The sequence below is a fragment of the Betta splendens genome, chromosome 9 (assembly GCF_900634795.4).
Source record: "Betta splendens chromosome 9, fBetSpl5.4, whole genome shotgun sequence".
NCBI classification, from domain to species: domain Eukaryota; kingdom Metazoa; phylum Chordata; class Actinopteri; order Anabantiformes; family Osphronemidae; genus Betta; species Betta splendens.
In genome coordinates, this window is record NC_040889.2 from 16,397,421 (window position 1) to 16,423,524 (window position 26,104).

Here is a 26,104-nt window from a genome sequence, read left to right on the forward strand (position 1 = left end):
AGGGACACTTGGTAAACTGGGAAATCCAAGCTCTTTCTGTATCTACAGCCCAATATCTACACGGCAGTTAATTAGTTTTAACGACACTGATAAGGATTAGGTTTTTCACTGTTTTTTTTTGTCCAACAAACAGAAACACACATAACAAACAATATAAATTCTATGTTAAATGATATGTTAATATAAATTAATATTGGTTAATTAAAAGTATAATAAAGATGACACTGATTTGTTTTAATGAAGATAATAGAAAGCACAGACCATAGTACCATAAGAAAACAATTATCAAATAATATATACAAGCTTAGAAAAATTGAAGTATGTAACTGACATGATAAATGGGCACAGAGTTACTTCAGGGAACTTCATTTTGGTACAGTGTAAGATGACATTTAAAAATGTCAACAGTCCAATTCTCACAGTATGATAAAAAAGCAACAACCTAATCAAGTCTTTCCATTGGAGAACTTCTTATTTTATTACCTCGAAACTGATGAAAGTCTGAAAGAGAGTATGAGCAGAAATGCCAACGATTCCATAAAACTTCACAGAATTGTGTGCGGATTACAACCATTGTTCACTTTTCCTTAAAAAAGCTTAACACACTTGCTAAGACGTGAGGTACTGCAAATACACAGTCGGGTCATAACACACAAAATAAACACAAACATATTGATTGCTGAACTGTGACAACTTACAGAAGATGCTATGACTTAGAATCACAGAATAAATAAATACATTAGATGAGAAATAGGTCTAATCCATTACGATGTTGTCTGTTGTCGTTGTGCAGCATTGTCCCCAAAACAGGATTAAAGCTAAATGAATCATGTTTTTCTTCTAGGTAAAATAATCAATCTCCCCCTTTTAATACTAAATACTGTTAACTGCTGTTGGAACCTTTAAGTTGCTGCTTCTAACTATGTTCAAGGAAAATACATAGCTTTCCCTGGTCCAATGATTCTATAGCCCCAAAACTACACAAGTCAAATTTTTTATTATACTTTTTCAGCAAGTAAATTGATGTTATACTCTTGTATTTTATAATCTTGTATTGAAAATGTCAAAACACAATCCTGTGTAAACTGAGATTGTTTGTTTTTTTGCCGTGCTTAGACACTAGGTTTATTGTGGTTTCCTTACACTTTTCAGTGACAGCTTTAATAGTGGACATATGACGTGTGAAATGAGCTTCAGAGGAGCTAACAGGCTGATTTGTTCTGTTTCAAGTCCCCACACTGAAGTGACATGTTGCTGACACCTGCTCATGTTTACTAAACCTGCATGACAACGTTATCAAGAACCCGTCATCTAACTTACAGCAAAAAACATTTAAACGTCTTCTCAATTCCGTGACTTTTCTTTTAAATAAATACTTGCCACTTAGTTATCCTCCCCGAACTACACTCCACTACACAGCTAGTGTCGTCCGACCGTGAACTACACCTATGCGTTTTGTCACAGGACCCCGTTCTTGTCTTCAGGAACACAATATATACTTGGGACACAAACCGTGAGGCACAGTCATCAGAGAGAGGCTGACATTAAAGGTGATGCTATTAGTCACTAACACACCTCCTTCGCGGGTTCACCTTTCATTTCAGCGGATTGGAGTGTCCGATTGGTTGCATAAGAGACTCAGGCAGTGTTTGTCATTCTACACGCCGAGCGTTGGGCACAGAAATAAATGCTGAACTGTGCTCTACACGGCGGACAGGTCGATGCGATTGGCTGAATTGGTGCTCTTGTCCCACGTGTTCATCTTGGTGGGGGTGACGCCCTCCTTGTTTCCGTTCATCTGCATTTGAAGGAAAGTAAGAATCAGAATAGGAGCAACGTTACAAGATTTTTTTTTTGTCGTTTTTAAATTGCGCCAACGCTCACAATGTCAGAGTTGAACGGCTTCACGTTGATGTTCCGGATGGAGCTGCTGGTGAGAGACCAAACCTTGGTTTTGTGTTTGAAAGCAGCTCTGACCTACAGGAATTAATGAAACAACAACAAAAACTTTTCAAGCAACTCTTTCAAATCACACAAAGCCCAACAAATCGAAAAGCAAATATGAGAACATATTTGGCATCATACCTCAGAGTTTAGAAGACAGTGAAACAAGAAGACAAAGAAACCCTGGAAAGAAAGTATATTTAAGGAGAACTGTAACTGAGGCCATTTTTGTAAATGATATTGTGCCAAGTGAAAGACCAACCTGTAAAGAGTTGAATACAGTGAAGATATACAGGAACGGCAGCGAGCTGGAGTTGACAGTGAGAATGCCAAAAACCCACGAAATGCCGAGTATAGGCAGAAGCACAGCCACAGCCTTCGCAGTCAACCTAGAAAAAGCTCAGGTGAGAAACGTGTGTGCAAAAGATCTGCATTGACACAAGTCAGTTAAGGTAAATCAATACACTCACTTGACTGCGTTGGCATCTCCGTGGACCTTGTAGTTCTCGCCACTGATTCGAGATATGATTCTGGTCACAGATATCAGAATCCCAACGTTCACCTGGAATTACGTTTAACACAGTAAACCAGAGTTTATGCAGAATGAAAAAAAAAGACATTTGCACATTTTTTTGTCGGTTCCTCACCACAATGACAAACAGAGCCGGCGCCACAAACGCCCAAATGGCCCCGTGTTGCAGTGACAGCCAGCAGCTGAGAAAGCAGAGGTATGAGACGGAGCCAGAAAATGAGTTCCAGGTGTAATATTATGACTGTGTAATGACGCAATGCAAATAAAAATCTTTAAAATGACACAGTCAGCGGTTCTAGTTCCTTCCACAGGTGATGTCATCTTCATGTAATGCCATCCAATTTAAAAAGAGCGGAAGAATTTTTAACCATATTTAGTTTCTTTTAATGCACAATTCAGACTTACTTGTCAATTTCGCCATAACTGTCCAGAGCTGATGTTATCGACACCACACAGATTAGCATTGGAGCACCTAACAACAGGTTGAAGAAACAAACACATCTTATAAAGAAGCCAGTGTCACTAAGCGAAACCCGTATGTCTGATGAGTGAAGCCCAGATGTTAAAGCATACATACTGAACTATGTACTGCAACTTCCCCTGACTCAGATCCGGTCATTTATTTGTAACAAACATGATCAACACTCTTTCAATACTGACTACTTTTACTTTAAACGCTGTGCTGCTCATTGTCTATTTTCCTGAAATGAGGGTTTCAGGCATTTCACACTAAGGAAACTCTCACCTTGAAGAGTGGAAATGAAACATAAAGTACTGAACAGGTTAGCGCACAGTTCTGTAGAAAATGAGTATTCACCTCCTATGTATGACAACTATACTATATTAACTGTCAGACGAGTCTCCAGCATATAATTCGCAGTTGGCCACGCAATCTGAAAAATGACTCAGGCCAGAAGAAAGGAAGCAATAAAAAGGGGATCGTTTTTCCACTAATAGGTTCAGCATGGGAAGGAGAGACGGTGCATTCCACAGCCCAAGACACTATACGAATGTCTGGAGGCTCTTCATCTGTCCATCAGCTCTGGGTCACTGAGATCAGTCGAGGCAATTGTTATTCAGGAATGTTGAACCAAAGCAGATCTATTTTCCAGGGTCATTGTTATTTTTGAACTGTCAGGTCACTTAAAATGTTCAGATCATAGATTCTGTGTTGTTTATTAACCGCTCATCACACCTACCCCAGCCGATGCCGTAGTAGTACACATGTTTGCTGCCCTCGGAGCCAAACACCTTCACCACCATGCTATACAGGTGGAGGCCCTCCACCAGCATCCACGCGAAGGCGCTCAGGAAGAAGAAGTGGAGCAGGATAGCCATGATCTTACAAGGCAGCTGGGACACAGAAAGGACATCATCTAGACCCCATTCTGCTTTGGCAAATATGTTGTACAAACACATCATCATTTGAATTTTGTACCGTTTTGCATTTAGGGTTAAAACATTTATACTTGATCAACAACTTAATAATGCCAGTTCTGCACCTACCGTGCCAGGGTCGAAGCGAGCACTGATCAAGAGCAACATCTCAGCCACCAAAAGGGCAAAGGACAAGTTGGCATGTATGTGGTAGCGTTGGTTCCGGATAGTACTGACTGACCTGCACGTCACATCACATTACATCACGTCACAGCACGTCACATCACATCACATCACGTCACGTCACATCACATCACATCGCACAAGCGTGTTGATTAACGACACTCACGACAGGACGGCGAAGGTGACCAGCGTGATGGCGAGACAGAAGATGGAAATCGAGCAGCCAACATAACCAATGGTTGACAGCGCCATCTGCTGGCTGGACGAGAGCTGTGCGAGATAAAGCCACAATAGTGTTGTATTGTGTGTTAATGAATCTGAAAGGCAGGTTACACACCCACGTAGTTATCAGACGTGAATGCTAGATGAGAACAACAGCCCTTGTTGTACAGAAAGTTCTCTGGCACAGGGCCCAGTCTATTGACGTTGTTTTAGAGTTTTGGTCTATTTCGAGGGTTCGGGTTTCATTCTCTATTAAATGCCTTCACATGCGCCTTGTCATTACGAGGCCAGAGTAGACTCAACTTTCCAGAAAAGGAATCCGTGGGACGGTCCCTCGCGGCTGAGGGACGAGGCAGCCCACTAATTAGAGGCTGGCTACGCATAAGTATAGCATGAGAGAGACTCGTGCTCCTTAAATGCACTGGACAAATCCTCTCCTCTATATAAAGAACCCATCGTGGATGCTGTCCATACTCCATCGTATAAGCCAGAGCTACACTGTAGAACACACACTTACAGGAAAAAAACAGACTCCTGACAGGTGTCTGGACCAGACAGAAGAATTGAGGAATTGACCACTGATCTGAGCAGTGACCCATAAACCTCATTTAATCAGTTTCCTAAAGTACTTCTGCATGAAACCATGACTGTGATGATGTGCCTGCACTGGGGGCTTCTGGTTGGTGGATTAGCAAACCTTTGAATATGAGCAGCTTTAAACAGCAGCTACACAGTAACATAATGCCATCACCACCTGACTGTCATAGCAAGAAAGGAGTTCAAACCCTTAAAGTGTGTTTATTGTCATGAGCGTCTGGTTTGCATTACATGTACAGAAATGATCACATCCATGATTGATATAAAAATCATTAATCAAGACCTGTTTATTCGAGGCACGCCAAAGCGTCTTACCTTTAGGGGCACCACTTGCATAAGGATGGCGAAGTTGGTGAGGTGGTTGCACAAACACTCCGAGTACGTCATGTTTCCATCGGAGCGCACACAACCTTCATTGGACCATACAGCTTCGCTCGAACTTCAAAGGGGGCGACAGTAAGTATTCATCACATGGGAAAAAAAACAACACAACAATTCTAGCATGAAGAATAATATACAAAAAGTAGTAGGAACATTGCTGGCAGGGATCACTCAACGCGATTACAGCAAAGAGGAGTCGGAGAGTGATCCCTTTAATCCAACTCGAACACACTCCTCTTTAAAATGATTTAGGAGTTCTAAACAGTGTTGCTCAAGAAATACCAAACTGGAACATGTGGATGTTTTTAAAGCAGAAGAGGGAAATACCTTTTATAAATAAAAGGCCTTTTTAAAAAATACTTTTAAACTTTAAAGGCTTGCATAGAGAAATGCAAAGAGTCAGCAATCAGCATAAACTGTCTCTGGCTCTGGATCTGAAAGAATAACTAAGGCAATGCAAGATCACAAACCCACCTGTAGTTCAAGAAAGCGCAGTAGAGGAAGACTTGGTTGCTCGCGTTTTGTATTCGGTCCTGCTGTTCTTTTGTCTGGCCAGAAAAATAAAAAAGTCAAATTAAACATCCGTCCTTTTTAATACAGGGAAAGAGACGTGAGGAACTATGTTTTTCAGCCTTGTTCGTTCCCCAAACCCCTATTTGCTCATCCATATTCTCATAGGGAACATCCAGTCCTGATGCATACTGATAAAAAAACATGCCAGAGGCGTGGACGAGGACGTTCAAATGCCCCAACAAACAGACAAAAGCAGAGTGACACTCAGTGACGGTGACTATTACGCTCAGTGAAAATCCCAACCGTGTTCGAGTAACACATTGTATTATAAATCACTTTTTCCATGTCGTTCCCTAATATCAGATTTGGAGCCACCAGAGACGCTGAGCTAATGGCTGCGGCTCAAGAATGCGGTAATTGAGGCCTGGCCCCGGTTTCAGGTCGGACCACTACCCTGTTTGACGTGTCGGCTGAAGAAAACAACACCTTCACGGGCTTGGGCTGAGCAACGGCTCCCCGCTCCCCAGGCCGGGACGCTCAGACCCAGAACCGTGTCTGCACTGTTTCCTTTGGAAAAAGTGAGATTGAGAGGAAAAGTGACAGTGAGGCTGTTTCCAAGTGATTCGCGTTACAAAGAACAGCACAATGCATTGACTTCACTATAACCAAATCAGTGCTCTCATTCTGTCCTTCTCGCACACGCGGCCCTTCAATCATCACGTACAGCGCCGTGAAAGCGATGGGCAGATATTCATGTGTCGTATTAGAGGAGGCGGGGCTAAAAGCGGACATTCATGATGAAATGCACTCCATGGTGACGAGGTGGCAGCCGGCTCTGATGAGCAGCAGGCAGCCCCGTGGGTGGATTGAACGCTCCTCCGAGGGCTTTAATAAATTACGTTTCTTCTCATGTGTAAACGAAAGCAGATGGGATTATGACAAAGTGTAACCGAAGCGCTGCGAGCCGCGTTTACTGTCATATCTGCTCTCCACACTCGCTTAACTTTTGATATATTATACGAAGAAAAGTCAATTAGGCACAGCGGTCACAAGACACTGATGTAAACCAACCCAACAGTGTCAGGCCATGAATTGAAATGTACCTGACGCTAACTGATCGCTGTCACAGACGCACGCGCTGCAGGAAGTGTCTGTTCGCTGATGGTTCCTCTCCAGCAACTGTCCGCTCGCGTCACGTCTACTTTCTGAGTTCCTCATCTGATGAGAGGAACCTCTGCTGCTGCTGCTGCTGAGCGTTAAACTGCGTTCCAAGATATGGACGATCCCCCCCGTGCCCCAGGGCCTGAGCGTCTACAAGCCAAGACTGCAGCTGGCGCTCCAACTCTTTATTAGCAACAGACGCTCAGCAGCAAACACCAGCCTGGAAGCGGCTCTGAGGAGACGGGACGCAGAGAACGAGGCGAGAGAGGGCGAGCGACGGGACGACGGGGAAGAGCATGAGAAAGACAAACCGGGCTTTGATATGAAGATATATCCTCATGACGGCTTTTAGAACCTCCTCTGTGGGAACGTTCAGACCTCCCATGACTGGCAGCAGACACCAACAGCACATGTCTCGCTTGAATCCCAAGGCTCCGCTTAATTCTGGTCCAATTTAAATCTTTGCATGTGACATCTGGTTCTCAAGTGCAACACAAAAAGAAAACATGTAGAAAGCCACACGCCCACCATTTTCCTCGCTCCATCAGCTGGTGCCCGTTGGAGCAAAGACCCAAAGACGCACATACTTCTGACAGAGGCAATTATGCTGTTGGCCGAGAAAACATTTTCAAAGTGAGTGAGTGAGTAAGTGAGTGATCAATCGTCTCATTTTTCCTCAAACATTTCAAATATCTGAGCCCACGTGGAGCCAGCGTTAAATGTTATTTCTGGTTTGATATGATCTTCTTTTTTACCAGTGAAGCTGCCAGCAAAGATCGTAACAGCACCAAACCTGCATCAGTCACTCAAATTTAAATCACACAAACTCAGCATCCCTCTTACTTAGCAGGTGAAAGGTTCTGATGAGTCCGTTAGAGACAAACCACTGTGGGGTAAATACTGTACAGGCTTCCACTGACACACCTGTGTCCATGATGGAGCACAGACTCCAGATATACATAGTGCATGTGGAGCGACACAACTGGCTTTGAGTGAGCTCATGCCGTCGGGGGAAATGTAATAAGACCTGCAGCTGTGCTCTGAGCTCAGGCTCTGAAGGAAACAGGGAGGCAGAGAACTGGGGACGATTAAACCCCCAAACCCTGAGGATACGGTGAGCGTTGGACGCTCGGATAGAAAGTGGGAACTCGCAGGGTTCTCCGGTTCTCCACGAATGAGCTCATGCGCTTGATTCCCACGGGCCTTCACATGGGCCTCACCCTGGTTCTGTAAGGTATACTGTACAGTATAAGGATGATGATTTTTACACAAAATCATAACTCGACATTTAGCTTCTTTTGATTGAGATTTCATTCACCAAATATTCTCACTTTTCTTCACCAGATTTCAGGTTGACACCGCAGCTCCGAATCTTCCCTGCACGTTCACAAGTTTGCGAATGTGGTCCGCGAGGCCGGAGTGGTAGAAAACTGTAAACGAGAGGCTCGAGATCTTTTTGGCAGCGGAGCGGAGCAGCAAAAGCCAGACCTCCATCTGCGATTGATCAGCGCGCTGGCTCACGCGGCGCATGTTTTGTGCGTGTGTGCTGGTGCGTGCGTGGGTGTGGGTGGCTGCGATGGGGCGAGCGAGAGGGGGAGAGAGAGAGAGGGAGAGAGAGAGAGAGAGAGAGAGAGAGAGAGAGAGAGAGAAGACGGAGACTCTCTGCCCACAAGGTCTAAGCTGGGCGTGTGCTGGGGAGTTATAAAAAGACCGGCAAAATAAAAGAGCAGTTATTGTGGCGCAAAGGAGCGATAGCGGCACCGGGGTACGCCGGGAACAATCAGCAGCGTGGATATCGCCGCGTTAAATAACCTTTGCGTGCTTATCTTTAAAGTCGCTGAACAATTCATCCGCTGGGTCCCACACGTAGAGGAAGCTCCGACGAGTCTAGACCCTTTGTCGACACAAATCACCCAGTTTCCCTTTCTGCCCCTGACCTCTCCGCCCGCTTCCCACCAAACTCTCCCTGGTGATATTTAACTCACGGGAGCCAAACACCCACTGTAAGCCACCAACACTTGCTAATCGGGCAGTTTGGGCTGAGAACTGAGAGTGACGTGACCTGCGTCAATTTGAAAACCATGTCTTTGTCATTTTTATTAAGTGCGTACAGAAAGGAACAATCATTTATTCTATTTGTAGCATCAGTTTAAAATTGAGGCTCCAGCACAAAACTGGAAATAGTCCATGGTTCAAGAGGATGAAATTAGCCGTGCTAAGCTAAGCTGGTGTTTGCTGAATAGCCTGAATATACATGAGTGGTATTTATTATTTAATGTGCCAGAAAGCACATAATACATGAGGGACAGTTAGAGGCCACCAGGGCTCTGCCACCCTGTCCCTTCTCCTGGAGCTGCTTTATAAGCCAATAAAGTCTGACTCTCTTGTCAAAATCTGCTTTTCAGAGTCCATAAATTGACTCATGAAATCAGTCTTTCCATTCGTTCACCTCATACCATCGGCGTGACGCCTCGATGGGAGCCGGCGACGCCGCGAACGTGTCGGCCTTCATACGCGTGCATTAATGTTTAACTACACAACTCGGTGCCTCCCTCCCTCCATTTTCTTTTCTTCTACTCTCCTTTGGTCCTCGCAAACCGAACCGAGTCAGACAGCAATAATAAATCACCGACGGAGCCAGGTTCCAGTCAGCGCCGCAGCGGAATGGCGTGAGAAAGCATGTGGGCCTCCAGCAGCTGTGATAACACCTTGTGGAGGTATCAAACTCGCTCTGTACCACACGAACGAGGCGGCATCGTGGCTGCGACTGGATCAGTGGGAATGGTATGACCTCAGTCGGCTGTATCAGAGAGCTCGGAGGGCATCAATCAAGACCGCGAGCTCACTCAGATGGCTTTGACCTTCAGTTAGTGCTACCTGCCATGATAAAGCGCTTTTTTACAGGTCTGCGAGTCCATCACTTGGTGTTACAAGAAGTTTTATCATGGCAGGTGTCAGATAGAGAAAATGGATGACATTTGAACCCGAGCCACGACGGTGGAGGGGTGTTTGTACACCGCACACAATTTGTAACCATGACAGCCTGAAAGCTGCCATGTTCCTGTTTTACACACTTTTAACCTGCCTGCAAGCTTTTAATGAAGTCACTGGGTGCTTTTCCATTGGCCGCAAACAGACAGGCCTGCTGAAAATCACAGCGGCTTCGATGAGAGGACGTCTTTGGAGTTTAACTCATTACAAAGTATAATTTTAATTTTATAATTAGGTCTGTCATACTGTGCATCATATCATACATTGTCCCTGGTTCAAGCTAGTGAAGTGATAAGTACCCACCGTCGGCCAAAGCATTTAAACTCCAAAAATAGTCACTTTATGATTAACTCCAACCACAGCCCTGTGCTACAGCCCAGTTATAGCGAAACGGTTCTATTCCTGGATGTGCTCACAGCCAAAAGCACCATGTGCCAAATTACAAAGCAACTCCTACATTCAAAGCGACGTCCAAGCCAAACTGACGCTGCGTTCCAGTACGTGTTGGTGATACTCGCAACAACTCGCTTTTAATGGTGTGGAAAGGAAAGAACGTGAAAAAACCCGTCTTATCCTTTCATCGGGGGTGAATTAAGGCCAACCTAAATAGAAACACCTGAAGGCACCGCACAGCAGAACTGGTGAGCATCTCCAGCGCCTCCACAACAAAGAGGAGTCGTAACTTCTCTCCCATGGTGTTGGCTAAAACAAACAGCCGTCACGGAACCGTCGGCGCAACTGTGGCCTAAACATTTACTTCACTAGGGGAAAGACAAACAAAGCCATATCGCCATGGTTTCATGAAGCTGCAAAGCATATACACTAAAAGGTACGTAATACTGGCGGGAAATCAATCAGGGCTTTACTGTTGAGGCTGTCACTGTAAAAATGAATTCAAACAACAACATACTGTACATACAGTGAAGTACAGCGTCCCGTTTCCTACTTTACAGGGAAGCAATGGCTAATTCAAAACACACTTTAATTAATCGTCATCATGAGTTTCAACTGCACATCCCATGGAAAGCTGGCACAGCCCCGGCCTTAAAAAGCAAAAAAAATTAAAATTAAATAAACGCTGCTCATAAAAGAAAGTTATTGTTCAAAGCCTCAAGCTCTAATGTCTATTATCACTTTGATTTTCTGGAAGCCTTGTGTGAGGAAAAACTTAGCGAGCCCTGTCAGATAATACATTTCATATGGAGGGATCCACTACTGTAGCCCTGGCAACCCATGAACCCCTTTCCACTGATAAGGCGGGTGTCCCGACTGGAAAAGCATTCAGTTCTCCCAGTAAGGCCGACTCATTCTGTAGGCGACACGCTCCCGATAAACTCCCAAATGAGACGAGACGGCCTCTTTCTTACCAGGACATGGGTGAGGACGATCTTAATGAGCGGCGTCCCGGAGAGGTTGCAGGACAGCGCCGGCGTAGGCTCCACCTTCAGGGATATTAGATAGCTTGCCACGTGGATGTTGTGATCCTTGAAATCGGCTGCTTCATTGATCCTGAGACACACAAAAAAAAGAAACAAAACAGGAAGTCTGAAATAATGGCATCCTGACAAGAGGTCACAGATGAAACAACAAAGGTAAAGAGAAAACAGGTTTCAAACAGCTTTTCCAGCTCTTCTACTCTGTAACATCGGGATTGATCCAGCTTTACCTCATCATCAGCTTCTAAAGCGACAAAGGTCCTGGACATTTACATTTTGACCTTTGCACTCATTAACCTCTAGAAAGCGGGGGAGGTGGCGGTTTAATCGCTGTTATGTGATGTTATGTTATGATGGGATGGGGGAGAGCTAATAGCTGGGTGTATCAGTCGGTGATGGTTGAGTGCTGAGATGGGAGATAGGCCAGAGGACAGATAAAAGCCTGGCCCCAGGCATCAGGAAGTAGGGCGCCTCGCCACATAACTACAGAGAAGCTGGCTTTATTTATTTATTGGAGTTGGTTGGAATCCATATTTATACAGATTAGTTCTGTTTGAGTTACGTTTTCCTGGATGAAGTTACATGCGATTCGACGGGAGCCACTTTGAAACCCTTCTGCTCTCACCTGGTCTTCACGGGGCTGATCTCCTTGTAGTAGCTGTGCATGTTGTGGTAAATGAGGCCGACGATGGTGGTTTGATCTGAGGGGGCAAAAAAGAGACACGCGCAAGCTGAATGAGGAGGGCATGTGCACGGGGCCCGGGAATGTGAAGCGTCGGCGCCAGAAAGCGCACGAAGAGGGGAAGTTAATTAGCGCCGGCATGCTGCCGCGCGTTGGCACCGCCGAGCTAATGGGACGGCGGCGGCCTCGCACGGGGGTGAAAGGGAGTAGGCGGCGAACCACACGGATGCTGGCAAGTCTGACGAAAGCTCTACGTGCCTCGCCAGTAGAGCGACACCCCTACCCCCCTCCTCCTAGACCCCTCTCCCTTCATCTGACCTATCATCCAGCCTGGTCCCACCTCACTGCTGCGAGATAAACAATGGAATTGGAGGAAATCCTCAATGATCCCGTTCCCCCTTCAAAGCTCGCTGTGATAACAAGCACTCGCTGCTCTCTGATGAAGGTGGGGGGTCGCGTTTTAACCTTCTAACCATGATTTCGACAGATGCCCCCCCCCGACGAGTCCTCCGAAGGGTGCTTCTTATACAACCACACCACCAAAACATCCATAAAATGGACATGGAGCCTTTACACAATCGGGTATCCAGAGCTATGAGCTCATTTTGTGCTGTCGGACTATAACATTTATCCAATTTGTTCTAATAATTGTCTTTGATGAATTATTAGGGGTTTATTCCAGTGTTTGTATCACACACAGCAGCCAGGTGGAGTCAAGGGAATCCGAACTGGACAAACACGAGCTAGTTATTGCTCTCCCTCCCCTTCCCCTATGTGAGTCCATTCTTTTTAACGACAGAGGAAAGTGCCCGCTCTCTAATTCTCTCTCTTTTGAATAAAAGGGTAACTGCCAACATTAAAGTCGTAGCTGGACTTCTACAGCACACCATAAAGCCACACAACAGCTCCCCTGGCAGCCCTGTCCCATCACTGTACGCTACAGTATGTTAATAGTGTTAAATCTCAGCGTAATAAATTACCGGGCAACAACAAGGGCCCCTTAGTTGGAAAGTCACTTCTTGGCAGCGTCAGCGCACGGCTAATGCGCAACCTAGCTACTGTTGGCTTTACACAGGGAAAACTCCAGGTTTGTAAGTTTTTGTTTTGCACAGCTGTACTCACACTGTACCGTGAAGGCCTCTCCAGGCACAGAGATGTAGTTCTTGCCCTGCATTGGGAAGCGGTAATGCGGCAGGCTGTAGCTGTGTGGGATCTTCATCATGGAGTAATCTGTGGCGGTCGGGGGATTAGAAAAAGGGAGAACCGTTGGGAAAAGCATGTGGGAAGCAAACAACAACAGCGGTCAGCTTAATCAGGGTGGATCAAAGGCAGGAAGGGTCCCATGGGAGACGAGGCGCAAAAGAAAAGCAAAGAAAATGTTATGGACGAAGAAGACCCACACCCCAGAGAGGGAGTGTGGATGAGGACGACCGCTGCTCGTGTCTTCACCATGACAAGACCAATGATGTCAACGCTCCATGACCTCCTGACCTTAGCTGCAAACAGTGAGTCACCGTTTGGAGGCCTTGCACCGCACTGACCTGCAACGCCGGACGATCCGCCCAGCGTGATGGGAGACAGCGGGCTGGGCTCCAGGTTCGTCACCATGTGTTCCATCACCGTGTCCACGGTCTTGATGAGGCCGCTGGCCACGTGGGTGGACTGCTGCTCAACAAGCACCCAAACGGAAAGGGTTCACAGTCAGCTCACATTCTCTGAGTCAGTGTCCCGCGGACGAGTGGGGCGGAAATTAACACAGATTCATACGGACGTGTCGCACGCGAAACAGCGCATAGACACAAGACAAACAGACAACAGAGGGGAAAACAAAATGGTGCCAGGGGTCGAATTAGAACAAACGAGCAACTAGATCTTGTTTTGGAGCTTGACCCAAATGAGGGAATAAAGGCCAGGATGCAGCTGCCACATTTTCCCCCTTCGTTATAAACCTGGAATCCTTTTTTAATCAAGACCAATAAACTATCAAGAACCCTTAGCAGAACAAATGACTACTGGAAACAGGAGCGCGTAACAGTGGCTTTGTGGTTAGAAACAATGACTGTGATGATGCAGAATAATAAATTCCTACTAACTAGATTGCCAAGATTTTTAAAAGCAACACAAATGTAGAATAGAAATAAAGTTAAATTGAATTAATTAACATTTTAAATGAATAGAAATTTACAAAAATATTTGCCAACATTAGCCCCACAAGCTACTAGTGTCAGGCGAAAGTACCATATTAGCATTAACTGCCATATACATATTGCAAGCTAATAAAGGAGGCTTGAGAAATTACTGTAGCATGAATATTTACAGAACACTCTCACGGGCGGCTCACATTCTGTACTTTGAGCATTCCCTGCAGCGAGAGAAGGTGTCGTTCTCATGTTTGTGTATGTGAGTGTGCACACTTCATCGGGAATACGTGCAAGGCCCGGGAAAGCGGAACGTTTGAATTGGACGCGTTCCCGCCTCGGCGGCACCGCCGTATTGTCTGGCATACGGCGATCCGAGGCGCCTCCGCTACCAAGGGTTCTGCTATTGCTCTTCGCGCCGCGCGCCCTCGCGCTCACAACACGCGGCGCTAAAAGCTCTCGCACTCGCGGTGCTCTCGAGCGTTCGCCCGGCCGCGTACGTCGCATGACGTCATGCGCGAGCGCCGCGAATCCGCAGTGTGAACTCATTTACCTCTGGCAGGCCCGGGGAGTAGAGCACATCTTCCAAACTCTTGAGAAAAGCCTGAGTGGGAGGGGGGAAAAAGTAGACATCAAGGAGCAGTTGTGTCGAATTTGTGCGCGTGCCGCGAGACGCCCTCAGACCTGCGTGAGGTTAACGGCCGTGTAGTGAGGTATGGTCTTATTGGGCAGGCCCGTCATGGCGCTGAACACCGGCGTGGACAGCTGCTCGTGGAAGAGTTGGAGCTGCTTCTCCAGACTGCTGAGGGTGGGAAGGCTCGCTCCGGTGGCTCTCTGGGGAGGCAACGCATCAAATGAAGGTTCCTGTGGCTCCAGCGTACGCAGGATGTTTTGAGCCTGACAGCCCGATTTCAGGGAATACTCTGTACAACCGAGTCAGTGTTGCCGCTTTCCTGCCTAGCGCCCTACGGGGAAGCTTCTTGTGTGAAGCTCTGAGCAGCTGCCTCCGCTTTCTTCCCCTTCTTTATGTGTTTTATACCTCCTAAGCCTGACGACGACTCCCATGTGCTCCCAAATTCCCGTTTCCCGGCTCCTCCCGTCGTCAAAGTGAACTTTTAGCTCAGTGACTCAGTGAGAACTTTGTCCTTCCGCTGGTTCTATTGAAGGAGCTTTGCCTCCACCATTCCTACTAACGTGTCCCATCATTTCTAGGTTGACGTGCACAGGTGTGAAGGGAACAGGTGCCGCTTCGCTAACACTTACGGCCGCTGGCGTCGTTGCAGTGATTTTCTCCGGGAATCTGGGTGTTGTAGCAGAAACAAAGGCCTGGCCTGGAACAGAAGGTACAAATGGCTGCTGAAACACGATAAGGTCTATATGTCGCCACCCTCCGATTCGACTGGATTTTCCTGTTCACCTGTTGTTATGTTGTTACGGGATCTCTCATCGAACGCGGAGCCTGCTTTTACCACCTCACAGCTGAGAGTGTGAGTTCGGACCGGGCCCGGTTAGACGGGAGCCAACCCCTACGAACTCTGTGAGCCGCCAGCGTACGAGCTTTAGCTGCATTTCTTGGGTTTGCTGTCGTTTAATAAAAGGCGCTAACAAACGAGCAGAAAATGGCCTTTTATGGATCCACGAGAGCGAACCGTTCCTGCTGGTCTTTGGTTCAATGCAACATTTTATATGTCTGCTCCGCAGAGGTAAAAATATTTCTCTGTAACCATAACAGTCGGAGTCTTTGCAACTAGTAATGGTCTGTGGAGTATTTAGCCTTTGGTAACGACTTCAGGGAACAAGTGCACTTATTATAATTCACTCACACTTTTTTTTTTTTGGGAAACACTGCTGTGACCGAAACAACAACAGGTGATTCCAGCTTCGAGATGGATCTCGTTTTTTTCCTTGAAAACTATTTCTCATAAACGTCAAAAGGCTTTTGGGCTTTTATGACGCAGCACTGAACCAAAAGAGCTGAACAGCGTGTGGGTTTTGTCTTAACGTGCTATAAGCTGTCACATTAAATCAAACCGATCTGCCCCCTGCAATCAAACATGCATCTGCTCCCTTGTAAATGCTTATAAGGCAGAACTATGCGAGTCTAAGTCGCACTCAGATGGCGGAAGGTCAGGAAAACGTTTGGTGCAAGAAAAGGCATCTGACGGGGAGTCGGCGATGCTGATGCCTTTGTTGTCAGGCATGGATCTCTGGCGTGGACGCGGTGGAGACGAGGACGGAAATAGCTTTTTAACCCCATTTCCTCCGTCGGCACTACAATGGACGTGGTAGAATGACAGGAAAGGCTTCTGGGTAAACTGGCGTGTCCTACCTATCGCTGCGCTGTAGTACAGCAATATGTCACTGGGCGAAAGAGCCTTTTTCCAGATGACAAACTCATCAAAGGCGCCCGTTACGTAATGACCGTAGGCCCTGTTGTTGCCCGTTCCGATGACGAGGTCGGGGTGGGGGTCCCCGTAGCTGTCGGAGACGCTGCCGGCCGCGTCGCCGGCAGAGAAGGTCCCGTTGATGTAGACCTTCAGGCCGTCCGTTTTTGTCCACGTGAAGAGGACGTGGGTCCAGTACGGCCCTGGAAGACAGGGAGGAGGCGGCCTGTGAGGATGCGAGGCGTCGCGAAAAGGCTTTCATGTTTATCATGGCTTTGATTATTTCTCTTTTTCTGTCTAAAGTTTAGATGAACTCTTGACTTTCACCTTCTAAAGTGGTGCCTCATTTCATTTCTCAATGCTTTTTAGGTATCTGGAATATTTGTTTTTCAGTTTTTTATTTAGGAATAAATAATTGATGAATACGTTTATAGGTATTTTCTTGTTTTTAAACCAAACAAGGAACAAAAAAAAAGCTTGATTGTATTTTGGAACAAAGTTGTATTTATAAAAATGAATAAAGCTTAATCAATTTTTAATCATAATAACATTTTTTGAACTAACCCTAACCCACAATGCAAATAACTGTGATCAACTTTGTCACCATAAGAACACGATGCCGGAGCTAGAAGTTCCACCTTTCACAAGCTGACTTCCCCGTCTTTCTCTGAAATCCCTTAACAATAGAGTCCCAGTGCGCTGCCTTCAGTGTCTGAAAGCGCCGCTGCCAGAGGAGCAAAACAAGCACAACACAGTCTCATTTGTAGCTCAAATACAAACCATATGTGTCAAAAGCCACCCCCTCTTAAACGTTTGGACTCTCCTGTTCACTTAGGCAGTGACGTCAACGTCATCGGCCCTCGCTAGCTGCTAAACTCCGGGGTTCAGGTTACCCTAAAAGCTTTTCCCCGACATTCCCGACATGCGTGAGTTGGATCAAAAGGCGACAGGGTTTGACGTTATCTCCCAACATTTCGTCACCGCATACGAGAACCAGATGACATTTGGGCTGTGTTTAGTGACGACGTCTCATCAATGTGCGCTTGAAGCAAAAACAAAGATGATACAAGTCATTTGGCAAGAAAAAAAATACTGAGGCGCTGAAAGCTTCACATAGTGGTGTTGTTTGTCCCACTTTGTCTAAACGGTTTATGGAATCAGTTTATCTCATTAGAAGACTAATTTGATTTTCAAATTAAACAACTGGTCACACTCAGGCCTTCGCTGGCTTTCAGGTTTCATCTAACTTGAACCTTCTGAACCACTAAACACTCATGTATTTAAGAAGGAAATTACTGCGGCTAGTTCCAATTCAAGCTAATTGCAAATATCTATTTGATGTCATTCTCACCAAGCCATGTATGTGATTAAACAGCTCCCAACTGCTTGTAAGTTACGGCGTGAGACACATGGTCTCCATCAGCGTATATGGGAAATGTAACTACGATCACTGTGTATTACAGAAGCAGATTCTGTACCTGGAACAGGAATATTGGCCTTCCATCTGTGGTTGTTTCCTCGAGTATAAAACTCCACGTATCCTCCCAGGGGATTGGTGTACACAGAAAAGCCATTGGAAATAACTTTCCCACCAGATGCTACAGCGAAACGGGATTCGACCTCATGGTTTTTCCAAAAAAATGAAAAAGTAATTCCTGAAAAAAAAACAACAGTGATCAAACTGTTAATACTGAGAGAGCAGCTTTTCTTTAACGGTTGCACTATCACAGTCGTCTCACCCTCGGGGCCGCACAGCGTGGGGTCGCTGATGCACGAGTTCTGGTAGTTGCCAAAGTGAAGGAAGGTGCCGCCGTTGTCCCCGTTTAGGAAGATGCCCTTGTTGACCATTCCTTCAACAATGTCTGGAACGCAGCACAGACCAAGGACGTGATTTTGCTGGGAAGTGGGACGTTTCTTCAAACATTCTTCTGCTCATTTAGCAAATTACTTACATTGGTTTATAGCTGATAATAACGAGGGTTTTACAACTGATTTGGTTTTAAGTAAAAACATACAAATGTCATTAATCCTGGTTTATTGTACTTTGTACTACTCTTACATTTGTATTACAGTTTAAATAATGGTAAACTATGCTTCTGCACAAGGGGAATTGTGTAAATACCGACAGGACAACATAGGGCAGTGGGTGGTGAACAAATGGAAGTCAGCGGAGAGTGACGGGTCCTCACCTACTGTCGCGGAAATGTTAGTGTAGGCAGAGTCATTGGTATACACATAAGAAGAGTTATGGGAGGAAGGGAGCACAGTGTGGTTGTGGACTCTCAGTGCTGGACAAAGACAATGGAGAAACACAGTGACTCACACGTGTACAGACAGATAACAGCAGACAGAACGGTGGCGGGGACGTGGTGCGCGGGTATGAGAGCGCCTGATGCTGGGTGACGGCGCTCCAAGACAAGAGTGACTCCACACATCATGCTCGCATCCATACCCGATCCCTCTTCAATGCATTTAACACCTTCACATTACACCATCCTGCATATGTTCAAGTCGCGGCTTATTTAGCATGCCCACAGTCATTCTAACAACGTCAGGGTTAAGCGGCACATTTTGTCAAGCGTGACTGTAAAAAACAACAGCTTGTGAACATGCAGAGAGAACATTGAGGTGGTGCATTCCAGCGGCCGCATTGACGCTGCTGATGTATGCACATACTTATGCTGCTGCCGTTAACATAACCTGGTCTGTTTCCAATCCGGTCCCACAGCTCGCGGATTCCGTCCACGGCGTCGAGGGGCCAGTAATGCGAGGCGGTGGCCAGCACCTGCAGGCCTGGATGGAGAGTTCACGGGTAAACACACTTCCAACAACACGTTTCCCTCAAATCAAGCGCCGGCCGTTTACTCAACATTCATTATCCTGGCGCTCCATTTTAGAATTTGGTGGAAAAAAAAAAAAACTAACGATGAAAGAGTTGATCATAATGAGCCCTACAGCTGTAAAGTTGTTTATGAGAGCAAACAGAGAGTAGCAAACAACAGTCCATCCTCTGGTTGGGAGGTTTTCAGATATTAAAACACTTCAGTGTCGACTTCTACATCTAACACATTTATATTGTATATTGTTATATAATGTCTCGCTCATGTTAGGCACCAATGGAGATTTAAGAAATAAGTACAAAAAGCATGAGTACCTGGATGCCTCACAGGTTGTACCGCTTGAGACAAAACCTGAAATGAAATCAGATGATTTCATAAAGTCTGCAACAGAGGATCAGTGCATAATATGAATGTGTGGTTTCTCCCGACGAACTTACCTCTACGCAGTAGACCAGAGCTGTGAAAAGATGAATTCGCAAAGAGAATTCCATGGCTTCCCGGACGAAATGAAACGCACAGTATCTTCAACAACAGTTAAATTCCCAAACGATGAAGCATCCGAAAGGAAGCGCTCATGATTCCAAAACTGAGCAACGGTATCAGTCCGTGTATCCAAAACGGGAGATAGAGATAAGAATGATGCGTTTAGTGCGGTGACGCGCGGCGGGGAGTCTCCAGAGGTTCCCCTCTCATCATAAAAGCCTCAGCACAGCGTCTCTGCGGAGCAGCGCGAGCCTTTTTCCTGCAGGGCGCCTCCGTAGCACCGCGTCCTTGCGTTTCTGCGCCTGTGACTGGAACTTGCCAGGAGAAGGAGAAGCACAATGTGTTGTTGGGCTGAACGTGGGAACTGCGAGGCGTGATGTCATTTTTGGACCTTCCGAGGAGGGGCGTTCCGAGCCGTGCGTAAAATGGCATTTTGCGCGTAATTGGAGCTCGCTCGAGTATGAATGAGATCAGGATTTGCACCGCGAGACCCGAATAGAGTTTAGATTAGAGGACAATAGGCATTAGGTGACTCGTGACTATTGTGAATATTGGGTTAAATTACGGGACAACACCCTGAACTCTCTGACAGCCACAAAAGCCGCGGGTCCAGTCAATCACTGGTACAAAGCAGAACTTTCCGTTACCTGTGTATTGACATTACTGTTTTAACTTTAAGTGGATGTGTTAAATACGCAAAAAGTACTAACTATCAGGCGTTTGTGACAATAGGACTTTTCAGAAATGTTTTTTTAGGGATTTGTGTTTTGAAACCAACAGGTGGAGGAGTCATCGTAGTTGAAGCCAGAACTTAAACTCATGGTTAGGTGAACAGCGCCACCATGTGGTCAGCCAATGCTGTCCATGTATTATTTAATAAAACTTCTCATATAACTCGTGCTGCGTCAAACGAACGTTCGATTTGATAATAAGCAGATACAAATGCCCTGCTATTATTTTTTATTATTATTATTTTTCAGTACAATAGCCCACAACAGAAGCTGTGGCGAGTAACTAAGTTACTTCTTTGTTGTTTTTGCTATTAATATATGATTATAATAACTTAATTTACTTCCATCCATTTGCTTCCTATTTGTTTTGAGGCAGTCTATTTTATCCTGCTTGAAGCTAGAGAGATAGAGAGAGAGAGAGAGAGAGAGAGAGAGAGAGAGGGGGGGGTGAGGTGGGGAAGAGGCGTCTCCCGGGTGAGAGAGGTTGTGGATGTGTTACGGACGTGTCGCGCCTTCGGTTGCGGTGGTAAACACCGCGTTGTCGACCTGCAGCCGGTGCTCGGATTTTCACTTTTACTCTTTGTACTTTTCAGGAGTCAGAGTGCCGTTTCGGGCCGTCTTCGTGTGACCACAGCTTCTGCGTGTGACGCCTCGCGGTCTCCGGTCACGCTGTTTGATGTCGAGGCCCGGCGCGTTTTCTGGGCTCCGCTGGTCCCGCTTTGGGCGCCTCGTCTCCGGCCTGTGAGGCGGCTCCGTGCTCCTCTGCCCATGGACACCCACGGGACGGCCCCGTGTCTGTTTCACTAGAAGCGTCCGTCCCGGAGACGAGCCGATCGCTGTGATGAAGGATCGACTCGCGGAGCTCTCTGCTGCTGTAAGTGTCTTGACTCGCTTCACGCGGACAGGCGCAGACACGTTGTGCGTCCTGGCAGTAAACAGTCTGGTTTGATCCACGCAGAGTGGGACGCGAGCAGAGGAGGAGGTTGCAGTCGTAGTGGACACAGATGGGTTCATGGAGGCCTTTTTCAGAAGGGTGGGTGACTCCCACGTACTGGTGTCCATAACATACTGGTTTCCAACATTCTGGTGTATTTGTTTATTGTTCAGGTGGAAGAGGTCCGAGGACTCATTGATAAACTCTCCTCCCAAGTGGAGGAGGTGAAGAAGATGCACAGCATGATCCTGGCTGCACCCAACACAGATGACAGTAAGCCGGATGCTGAGTCTGTTTTGCTCTAAAAGCTGAATCTGGGTTCAGACCTGCTGGACCGGAGTCTGACTTGTTAGGAGAAAAAAATACAACAAATTTCTCAGTTGCTGATTTCAACATTTCAGATGATTCCCAGCTATGGACTAACTAAATCTAATATTTACAGGAAGTCACAGTGATTAGTGTAATGAATGTACCTCCTCATTAACAAGCGCATTTATCCCACTTGTGTGTGTGTGAAGGAACAAAGGATCAGCTGGAGGCCCTGAACAGTGATATTAGGGGAAACGCCAACGTGGTGCGAACAAAGCTGAAATGTGAGTATAGTATATATAATGAGCTCGTCCTACATCAGGCATTTACCTACTTTGACCAAACCACGCAAAGTGATAAATAACATGGCACCAATGCTGCTTTTCAACGGCAGCCATGGAGCAAAGCATGCCCAAAGACGACGCAGCCAACAGGTCCTCCGTCGACCTCAGGGTGCAAAAGTCACAGGTCAGGAATCGTATAATTCTCACCCGCACACATCATGTTCACGCTCAGTGTTACAGTGTTATTGTGGAGTTATTCTGTTGCTGCCACATTCACTCATGCCCGCAGTCTGACCGCATATTGGCTCTTTGCGTCTTCGTCCTCAGCACGCGGTTCTGTCCAGGAAGTTTGTGGAGGCCATGACCCAGTACAACGAGACCCAAGTGTCCTTTCGGGAAAGAAGCAAGGGACGGATCCGGAGACAGCTGGAGATAAGTGAGTGACAAAGAACGGCTGCTCAGAGCCTGACAAGGCCAGTGAATATTAAAGTTACTATTCCTATAAGTGAATAATGAAGACACAAGGTGTGTGTAAATTTGATTGCATACTAGCAGATTTGCCTTGTGAATTTGGAGCATAAATGGTAAAGAAGTGTGTTTCTGAGGTGTTGTTAGGACAGGATCCAGGAAACAGTCAGCGCCGGTTTCCTCTCTGCTTCGCGGGACGTGACCCTGACTCTTGATAAACAGACAGCAGCGGGATATGGATGTTTTTAGGCTTCTTCAAAACGTCAGAGTTTCCCCTTTGCCACGCACCAAACTCACAAATGACCAATTCATGGGTTACAAAACAAAAAGCTGGAATTAATCAGAGAATAAGAGACTCTGTGCTTCAGACCTAGTGCTTCAGCCTCTGCGCTTCAGACAGACCAAGCAGCGCTGCCTCCCACAGTGCCTGCGGCCATCGTTAGAGACAGACCCGGCCTCCGCGCTGCCGACACCAGAGCCTGATACCGGAGACGCCGCGCTGTGTTTGCGTCGCCCGGGTAACGGGCAGCGGGCTCAGACGCTGGTGTAACAGTAGTTCACCTGGCGACGCGGCCACATGAGCCTTTGCGTTTATTCAGAGGAGGCTTGGCCTCTCGCCCCTCGTGCCCGGCGGGGGGTCTCTCCCTCTCTCTCTCCCCTCGGCTCCGTAACCGGTGGCAGGAGCTGGAGCGCCACCGCCCCTCGGCCGCTCCGGGGAGGATGCTGTGCATCAGGGACCAGGGCTTCAGGAAGCTCTGGGAACCCACACCCCCACCCACCCCACATCCCCCCAGACAAATGCTTCGCCCTGGGATTGAACACACAGCATGCGCTGCTAGGTTAATTATAGCGTGTGTTTGTGTTATAACCCAGGGTACACTCACTGCTGAGACAGTGACGGACATGTTGAGCATAACCTTGCACCATTAATTGGTCATTAATGGCAGACACTCAGATCTCAAGGTTCTAAAGGTCCAGTGGCTGTGAAAGCTTCACTGTAGCAAACTCTTTAATTAGTAATTTAACCCTAAGGCAGTTTCTCTTCGATTCTTTGGACAAGCGTGTGTATGGGATCCGTGCAATCTTTACTTCTTGTTTCTGTGTTTCAGCTGGAAGAGTGACCACCAACGAGGAGCTAGAGGAGATGCTGGAAAGCGGAAATCTCCACATCTTCACGTCTGATGTGAGTTGTCTGCACGCCATCTAGTGGTGGAGGAGGGGTAGCGCGTGCAGCTGGGGAACTTTAGTCTCTGTAGTCTTTTTTTAATGGATGACAACTTTTACTTTTTCTTCCAGATCATTTCAGATTCCCAGATCACGCGTCAGGCCGTGAATGAGATCGAGTCACGTCACCAGGACATCATGCGTCTGGAGTCGAGCATCAGGGAGCTTCATGCCCTGTTCATGGACATGGCCATGCTTGTGGAAAGCCAGGTACCGGGAGGTGTTGATCTGCCAATGCTGATCCCAGAACAGGCGTGTACGACCTAAACGGCGCCCTGTCCGATTCTCTTGCTCGTCGACAGGGTGAAATGGTGAACAACATTGAGAAGAACGTCTCCAATGCAGCTGAATATGTTTGTCGTGCGAAGGAGGAGACCAAAAAAGCCGTGAGATACCAGAAGAAGTCCCGGAGGGTATGTGTTCCCAGCTAGCATGAGCAAATACTGCACAGCCCTGGCTGCAGTTGCACAGTCTCCCACATTTTGAAAATAAATAATACTTTAAACACGCTCTCCTTTCACTTGATGCAGAAATACATCATCTTTGCCTTTGCCCTGTTGATCCTGCTTGCTGTCATTGCTCTAATCGCTGGCCTTTCTGTTGGACTAACCAAACCCCCTGTCTGAGGTCTCCGATGTCTGTGTGAGGTAACACCCTTCAAGCAATCATGCACCCATCCGTTCATGCACTCATCTGCATGTCGGCGTATCGACCCCGTTCGCTTCGTGTGGTTATTAGTGAGGTCTCGTCTTCTTTTGCACAGAAGCTTCTCTGCCTGGCCGTTTGCGGGGCTGCAGGTTTCCTCCTTCTGCTCGTAATAATAGTGGGAGTGTTTGGGTGAGGCGCGTCCTGCTGGCGGTCGCCCGCCCGCTCACGCAGTGAAGCCGAGAGCAGCCTTGGGACAAGTCACCCGCCGTCCGTCAGCATGACACACAGGAGCTCTGGACCATGTGGACAATCTTTGTGAACCTCATGATACTTAGAAGTAGTGGTATATTGCTGCGTTAAAGCTTCTCGTTGCATGTCTATTAGGAGTTATACGGTAATACACACTGAGTTAGACACTGTTGCTGCCATTATTTCACGTTGAGGACATTTCGCTGACGCTGCCGGGGAAGCAGCAGAGCGGCCGGAGTCCCCTGCACCTTTTTGTTTTGATAATATGATTGTAATTCTTGCTTGCTGTAAATACCGTATTTGCCATAAGCACTTTTTTCATTCTATAAGATGTAACTGAATTCATCAGTTTAGCTCATTCTACTCTACTAAAATACACTCCTTATACTGAATATGAATGTTATGATGTTTTACTGTTCACATCTTAGACTACATTATTCCATTGGCACATCATTTCATTTTGATAACTTTTTATGGTCATATTTTAAAGTACAATTATTAAAAATATGGAGTAAAAAGTGCAGAATCCTTCTTTGTCTATTTTCTTTCATTTAGTGAATGAAGGTAGATTTGAATGCAGGACAGACTCTGACACTGTCTTGTGTGTTTGAAGTCACAAACGCCCGCTGAATTTGTCTCATTAAATGATTATTTTCCACACACTTTTCGAGGTTCAGTTTGTTTCGAGGGAAACACAAGTTGCTGTTTACCTCGCGACTAATGAGCACTTTGTACAAAACACTTGACGCCTGTGTAATCAGCCAGACGAGCTGAACGGGGGAATCCAGAAGCGTGTCCCCCGGAGGGCACGTTTTGACTGACTTTGAACTAGATCAAAGGGAACTTCAGAGGTGCACCTGGAGAGAAATGCCGGTGGAAGGCCTTAAAACGTGCACGCGCACGTTTCAGGTCACTGAGCACGACGTTCCACATGTCAAGCATTGTGAACTGCAGTTTATTTAGATGGGTAAAATCAGTTTATGAATGGGTGCGCCAGCGTGATAATGTACTAATGTACAAAATGCCAATGCACCATTATGACTATAATGAAGGAGGGCGAAGGGGTTAATTGTCCTAGATCAGATCAGTCTGTTATATTTAAATAAACTGGTAGTGCGACAAAGCAAATGTTAAAAACTAGTGTCGCTGCACATTTTAAATAGGAGAAAACGTGTCAGTCTGTGAACTCCACCTGCTGTTAAACAAGAAAGCAGATAGGAAAACAGCGCATGGACCTCACAATTAAGTAGATTACCTGACTAGACGTGCTCGGCTCTGCTGCTCACCGCCACCACTGTCGTTCTTATTCATATAAGTGAGAGCAGCTCTACTTCATTTAGCAAAGTGAAACCACAAATTGTAAAAAAAAAAAAAAAAAAACTGACACAGTCTT

General features: G+C 46.5%; 2 protein-coding genes across 5 annotated transcripts; one reads left to right on the forward strand and one right to left on the reverse strand.

The window, feature by feature from the left end:
* Positions 1 to 219: 219 nt before the first annotated feature.
* adgrd1 (adhesion G protein-coupled receptor D1) lies at positions 220 to 20,176 on the reverse strand. Of its 2 annotated transcripts, XM_055511261.1 has the most exons (26): positions 19,819 to 20,176; positions 19,696 to 19,732; positions 19,218 to 19,334; positions 18,731 to 18,829; positions 18,281 to 18,403; positions 18,020 to 18,196; positions 16,487 to 16,744; positions 15,421 to 15,488; positions 14,842 to 14,991; positions 14,711 to 14,761; positions 13,561 to 13,684; positions 13,142 to 13,249; positions 11,963 to 12,038; positions 11,269 to 11,410; positions 5,711 to 5,784; positions 5,171 to 5,294; positions 4,203 to 4,306; positions 3,983 to 4,094; positions 3,676 to 3,829; positions 2,882 to 2,948; positions 2,592 to 2,658; positions 2,415 to 2,506; positions 2,207 to 2,333; positions 2,086 to 2,127; positions 1,885 to 1,977; positions 220 to 1,798 (listed from the first exon to the last, which is right to left on the reverse strand). In XM_055511261.1, the coding sequence occupies exons 1-26, from the start codon at positions 19,870 to 19,872 to the stop codon at positions 1,703 to 1,705; spliced, it is 2,736 nt and encodes a 911-aa protein (XP_055367236.1). In that variant the 5' UTR covers positions 19,873 to 20,176; the 3' UTR covers positions 220 to 1,702. The 2 variants fall into 2 exon arrangements, with proteins under 2 accessions (XP_055367236.1, XP_029018515.1); XM_029162682.3 differs by lacking the exon at positions 18,731 to 18,829 and having other exon boundaries at positions 19,819 to 20,174.
* Positions 20,141 to 25,239, forward strand: stx2b (syntaxin 2b). 3 transcript variants are annotated; one of them, XM_029162686.2, is made up of 11 exons: positions 20,141 to 20,280; positions 21,189 to 21,469; positions 21,554 to 21,628; positions 21,703 to 21,802; positions 22,048 to 22,122; positions 22,233 to 22,306; positions 22,450 to 22,558; positions 23,700 to 23,773; positions 23,887 to 24,024; positions 24,117 to 24,227; positions 24,345 to 25,239. In XM_029162686.2, the coding sequence occupies exons 2-11, from the start codon at positions 21,437 to 21,439 to the stop codon at positions 24,438 to 24,440; spliced, it is 885 nt and encodes a 294-aa protein (XP_029018519.1). In that variant the 5' UTR covers positions 20,141 to 20,280; positions 21,189 to 21,436; the 3' UTR covers positions 24,441 to 25,239. The 3 variants fall into 3 exon arrangements, with proteins under 3 accessions (XP_029018519.1, XP_029018522.1, XP_029018524.1); XM_029162689.1 differs by lacking the exon at positions 20,141 to 20,280 and having other exon boundaries at positions 21,076 to 21,469; positions 24,345 to 24,461; positions 24,578 to 25,239; XM_029162691.1 differs by lacking the exon at positions 20,141 to 20,280 and having other exon boundaries at positions 21,076 to 21,469; positions 24,578 to 25,239.
* The last annotated feature ends 865 nt before the right edge of the window (positions 25,240 to 26,104 follow it).